The sequence below is a fragment of the Myotis brandtii genome, unplaced genomic scaffold, assembly GCF_000412655.1.
Source record: "Myotis brandtii unplaced genomic scaffold, ASM41265v1 scaffold259, whole genome shotgun sequence".
In the NCBI taxonomy this organism is placed as follows: domain Eukaryota; kingdom Metazoa; phylum Chordata; class Mammalia; order Chiroptera; family Vespertilionidae; genus Myotis; species Myotis brandtii.
In genome coordinates, this window is record NW_005359840.1 from 3,753,095 (window position 1) to 3,759,522 (window position 6,428).

The following is a 6,428-nucleotide window of genomic DNA, read 5'->3' on the forward strand; positions in this document are numbered from 1 at the left end:
CCATCTTGGTTGGGTTAATTTGCATATAGTCGCTCTGATTGGCTGGTGGGTATGGCTTAAGGTGTAGCAAAGGTGTGGTCAATTTGCATGTTTGTCTTTTATTAGTGTAGATAAACTAACCCAAACTCAGATTAGGTTACTTTTATACTATCCCAAGGAATGTATATATCCAACTAGTACACTTGGAAGAGCAAATTATTGGGTAATTACCATTAACCATTAGAGTTAATGAAGGTGAATGTTCTTGCCTTCTGTGCGGATATTGAACAACAATAGGTCCTGAGAGAGACAGTGGCTAATGTGTGAATGGTGTATTTGTGGTAAGAGAGATTGATGTTATGATAGAACAAAGTAAATATATTTTCATAAGTAAACATTCTTTCACCTTATATTTTACTATTTAAATTTTATTTTAAAATGATTGACCTAAGGTTCATATAAATAGAAAAAAATAACCAAGACCACATATTTGTCATGATTATTCCATTCCAGTTTGAAGCCTTAAAAAGGACTCTCTGTATGAGGTTATTTAAAAAATAAATATTGCAATACAGATTTAGCAATTTGTCTCCTATACCCACCAAGGTATTTCTTAGCTTGATAAGACAGGCACTTGGCCATGCTTGCCCATGCTTCAAAGGGAATATTACAATTCTGAGAAAAATACATGCAGCTCTGGCTGGTGTGGCTGTTTGTTGGGGCATAGTTTCGTGCACCAAAAGGTTGTGGGTTCGATTCCCAATCAGGGCATGTACCTGGGTTGTGGATTTGATCCCTAGTAGGAGTGGGTGTGGAAGTCAACTGATCTATGTTTCTCTTTCCTCTATCTCTTTCTCTCTCCCTCTCCTTCTCTCCCCTCTCTAAAATCAGTAAAACATATCCTTGGGCAAGGATCTATATACCGGTATATAAAAGGCTAATATGCTAAGTGTCCCTCCAGGTAATGATGTCACGTAGCAACGCCTGGCTTCCTCTCCCTGGTGACCACTAGCCTCCTTTCAGTTTCTTTAGCCCAGGAACATGACTTGCTTTATAGCCAGGTGGAAACATTTTACACTTTAACCAGATGTTTGTGAAGCATTTCCCTATGCCTCATCTCATTTGATGCTCACAGAAGTCCTGGAGTAGGTAGATAGGAGACTCAGTAGAATCCTATTTTCTTTTCATTAGCCAGAACATGGAGATTTAGAAAGTTTAGAAACTTGACCCGACTGAAAAGAAGTAAGAAATGGTGGACCTTGAAAATGACTTCAGGTTTTCTCACTATGCAGAATATTGTCAAACACTGCTGCAGTTAATTTACCCTTTGTTCTCCATGTGTGATCTACAATAATAATCTGCTTGATGTTGATATTTACTGCTGTGTTGCTGACAATTACCTAAAAGAGAAGTTGTGGGGCTTCACTTGGCTGGAAAAAGTTTAGCTACATCAGAAAGCTGGTCTAATTAAGCAAGTTTATTCTATATCTATAAAAGGCTAAGTTGACTCGCTTATGTGTGATACATATAAAGCTTTTGCTGGCGCCACTCGCATGCGTGTGTTTTGATCTGTCATTGTCTATTGTGAATTTGGTCGACACTTCTATTATAGAGAAAGGGCAAATAGCGATATTAAAATATTTCTTCTAATTAATTTCCTTTCAATGTGCACAAATCCATGCACTGGGCCAATAGTTAATACAATAAAATAAAATAAAAATAAAAAGTACATGCATATTCTGTCTACAACTCTTTCTGATTTTGACAAAGATACCAAGATATTTATTTAACTGAAATATTATGCTCTATCTTTTTAAAATATAACCATTGATTCTACTAAATTTCTTAACAGAAATAAAATTAATGGACCTGATTCTGAATTAATAGTTACCAATTAAAAAGTTTTTGAAAGTTAAGCATGTGTAAGTATTCATGTCAGCAGCTGAAGTTTTCAGTCATCCATAAAATTGACATATGAGCACAATGCTCTTTTTTTATTTTTATGTTTTACTTTCTAGTGTTGGCCATGTGCATTTAAAAAAATATAATATACTTGTACAATTTGGTGTCCTGAAAAATTAGGTGGGTTTTTGTTGTTTTGCGTGTGTGTGTGTGTGTGTGTGTGTGTGTGTGTGTGTGTGTTTCATCACAAAATGAAGATGTACCTTCATTTTCCCTAACTTTTAGGATTTTAGGATTTAGGAATTTAGGTAATTTGTGTGAAAAAAGTAAATGTTAATTTTCTTATTAGATGGAATATCCAGCATCCTCTGAAAATGATACACTTCGTGAACATGTAACACTGTAATCCCAGGTAGAGACCTCTCCTTAGGAAAGAGAGCTTCCCATTGATTCCAATACAGCCACAAGCCTTACTTAAGACAGATTGCCCTTGAGGTTTTTGGTGCTTTTTGTTCTTATAGCTTGTCCTTGAATTGTGTCATTTCAACCTTGTGGTGCTTTAAAGTGTTTGGTGAATCAACCTAATAATGCCAAGTTTTACATATTTTACTTACCTGGGATAAGGTAATCCTAGAAATTCTAAAAGAAATAATTGTGACCACTTGAACTTTCAACATCATGCCTCCTGTGACTGTTTCTTTTGAGCCTTGAGAGTAATATTTCTTTGAAGTTTTTCATGTCATTGGGCTGTAAACAGTTGTTTAAAATCTGTAGCACAAAAGAGATTCAATATGGACTGATTGACTAAATGCAATTTTTTTTGGTCTAAGTCACTAAAACAGTAAAATTAAATTCCTTTGTAGTTAGCTAAATATCCTCCACAGCCTTTTTATAAACCTGTTTGTGAAGAATACTCATTTATTTGAAACAGAGTAATCCTTAAAGCTAAAAACCCCGAATCAGTATGAACATCAGTAGACAAATCCATCATCTAAGGATTATAGAATTAAAACATCCAACAGAATGAGAAAACTTGATACTTTATGCCATATTTATCCTTTGTTTTTCAGTAAATCCTTGATTTTATTCGCAGCTTAGTCTAGTATGAGAGTTATATTAAGGAAAACACTTAGATTCTCATCATAGATTTTTTTTTATCTTATACTTTAAAGATTTTTATGATTCTAACTGTAGCATCTCTTTCCTAGTGTCTCTACAAAGGAAATATAATATGTAAGCATACAAATAAACTTTGTCATATTACCATGATTGCGTGCTTGGATTCTGTTTATAAATCTGCATAAGAAGTTGTCAGTTATTCTTTTTTGATGGCCCATGCAAGTAAAGGAGGGTAAAATGTGTTTACTCTTTTACATTAATTTGCATCAATGATGGCTAGAAATAAATATAACTTCACAAAGGAAACTCTTTCCAGAATATATTTCTGTGATAAAGTGAAGAACAGAATGCTGATAACATAAGCACACATTAACTTGGATTTCTATTATCAATACTTGAATGAAAGTTGTTTTCTCATGAAAAGAATCATTCATTTTACCATGATAATTTATACACTTTAAAAATAGATTCACATTTAATTTTTCACTTTTTTGTCATCTTTCTTGCTTTTAAAATGGGGGGGGTCATTTTAAAATTCAGAGCATTATTATTAGACCCCACTGGAACCTACCCCAAACTTATTTTTTAATTAATTATGATGAATTGAGTTTATGCATTCCACTTATTTAAGAAAAAAATTTGTATTTGTTACTAAAAAAATACTAATATTTTTGTTTTTTTCATTCCAGATAAGAGATACTAAATCATCAGATCAAAAAACAACCCTCTTGCATTTTATTGCTGAAATTTGTGAAGAAAAATACCGGGATATCCTGAAATTTCCTGAAGAACTGGAACATATAGAAAGTGCAAGCAAAGGTAATTGATTTGTAACTTCGTTGAGACTACTCCTTGTTAAGTATTATATTTTAAATGATAGGATTAAATAATCTATAAACATTAATCTTTTTATTCTGTTTCTTTACTGATATAAGAATAATAGGAAGACAGTTTCTGTTAGCTTACATTTGACAGCATAGTGTGTTTTAATGGCCTGCTTTTGACTTACTTTATTTTGTAACACTGCTAGATTATTGAGGCTTTAATATCTGATCAGATAGTATGTTCATTCATACCTACATTTCTTAAACACTGGAGTGTATATTGTTTGCAAAGGTGCCATACTATGGAGTTTTTGGTGATAGCAAAATGATTGTGAGACATTTCTTGCTTGAGTGTGTTTAAAATCTAGAAGGTAAGAAAAGACATACATACAAATACTTGATAAAACAAGGATGAATATGAGAAGTGCTACATGAAAAGATAATATACTGTAGTTTAGATGAGAAAGTCATTCTGATAAGAAACGTAGATAGGAAAAGACTTTCATGGAAGAGGCCAAAGGGTGAAACTTGAGGAGAGGACTTTTACAGACATGAAAAAGGCATGCTTTCCAGAGAGCAAACAGTATGAGCAAGGCCCAGTGGCAGAATGTGTTAGGACAAGTGAAAGAGTGGTTGACTGTAAGGTGGGAGCATTGAGGTGGCCATCTCAGAGATTTCAATGTCTTTCTGAGCAGTCTGGTCTCAGTGTGGTAGGCAACAGGTTCATCATTGAAGGACTAGAATGGGTAGGATGTGGCACCAGGGAGGAACAGGAGTGGGAGACAAAAATGTTTCTAAGATTGTTATTTAAGTTAATTAGCTTTGATGGTTAGTATTGTCTACTCCAGTAAGAAGTTGAAAAGTGAAAGAAAGGAGGAATAAGGAAACTTTTTTTTAATTCTCACTCGAGGATATTTTTCCACTGATCTTTAGGGAGAGTGGAAGAGAGAGGGAAAGACAGAGAGAAATATTAATGTGAGAGAAACACATCGATTGGTTGCCTCTTGCACGAGCCCTGACCAGGACCCAGGTTGGGGAGGGGCCTGCAACGGAGGTACGTGCCTTTGACCAAAATCGAACCCAGGACCCTTTGGTCCGCGGGCCAACACTCTATCCACTGAGCCAAACCTGCTAGGGCAGGAAACATTTTTGAAGGTGAGAGTATATATGTGGAGAAGTACATTGTCCCTCATAAATCTTATATTTGAAATTGCACTGTTGTAAATACATTTCTCTATAACTCTGAGGATTTTCAGTAAGGGAACAAAAGCATGTACATTTCCCAAGTTTATTAATCCATATAAACCAGTTATTGTCATTTGAAGGGGGAAAAACGTGTGTCTATAAAGCTCAAAATCTTTTTTGTGTAATATTATTCAGTGGTCATCTCTGCTGGTCTGGTATTATCAATCAAACCCTCAACATATTTCTTTTTTTAACTTTTATTTTTAAAATTGCTTTAATTAATGTCTAATGTTGATTTTTTATTCTTGTTAATCATCACTAGAGGATATTTTTCTCATTGATTTTTAGAGAGAGTAGACGGGAGGGAAGGATGGGAGAGAGAGAGAGAAACATTGATGTGAGACACATGGATTGGTTGCCTCCTGCACACTTTCTGACCAAACCAGGGATCAAACCTGCAACTCAGGTGTGTGCCCTTGAAAGAAAAGAACCCACAACCCTTCAGTGTGTGGGCCGATACCCTAACCACTGTGATACCTGGCCAGGGCAACATATTTCTTTAATTTAATCCACTGTGTTGCATTTTGTGGTCCAAGGAACAGAATAACACTAGGAGACAAACGATGACTCCATAGTACTATTTATTTGCTTTCCTTTTTATAAAAAAAAACTATATAATATGATGGAAAATTTTACTCACTACAACTTTAACAGCAACTTTCTGGAAATTGCTTTTCTAAAGAATTTCTATATCTTGGTCCTTGAATTTAAAAGCACACCTTTGTGCCCGAACCGAGTGGCTCAGTGGTTGGGTGTCAACTTATGAACCAGGAGATCATGCTTTGATTCCCAGTCAGGGTACATGCCTGGGATGCAGGCTCCATCCCCAATGTGGGGTGTGCAGGATACAGCCAATCAATGATTCTCTCTCATCATTAATGTTTCTATCTCTCCCTCTCCCTTTCTCTCTGAAATGAATAAAAATATTGTAAAAAAAATGAAAAACACACCTTCGTAACTAGAGGCATATTAACTAACATATAACTAATGTAGAATAATATCAATATTTATAAAATTTATATTTTAATTTGAAACATGAGAAATGTCACAAAAAAAGACTAGTTCTGAAATTATATCATTTCAGGAATATTCTTAATTTTTATTGCCCTTTATCGGAATTTTTCCTAAATTTTATTCCTTTAACATGTAGATCAATTTCAGAAAGATTTTGAGAGGAAGAATATCAAGTATATGTTTAAATAAAATGATCTGTCAGTTTTACAATGGTGATTTTTAATTCTTACATTTAAGGACACTTTTCATGAATATAACTGATAAACATATCTTTATCCAAAATAATCTGTAACAACTCTAATGAAATCTGATTGAGCTTATATCAGTTTTCATTGTTATTTCTAA

At 34.3% G+C, this 6,428-nt stretch overlaps 1 protein-coding gene across 1 annotated transcript in view; it reads left to right on the forward strand.

Annotated features, from left to right (window-relative positions):
- The window catches only part of DIAPH2 (diaphanous-related formin 2), a 550,233-nt gene that overhangs the window by 257,880 nt on the left and 285,925 nt on the right, over window positions 1-6,428 (forward strand). Inside the window, exon 17 of the mRNA XM_014541049.1 lies at window positions 3,690-3,819. Coding sequence (XP_014396535.1) covers window positions 3,690-3,819 — 130 coding nt within the window. The remainder of the gene's footprint in view (window positions 1-3,689; window positions 3,820-6,428) is intronic.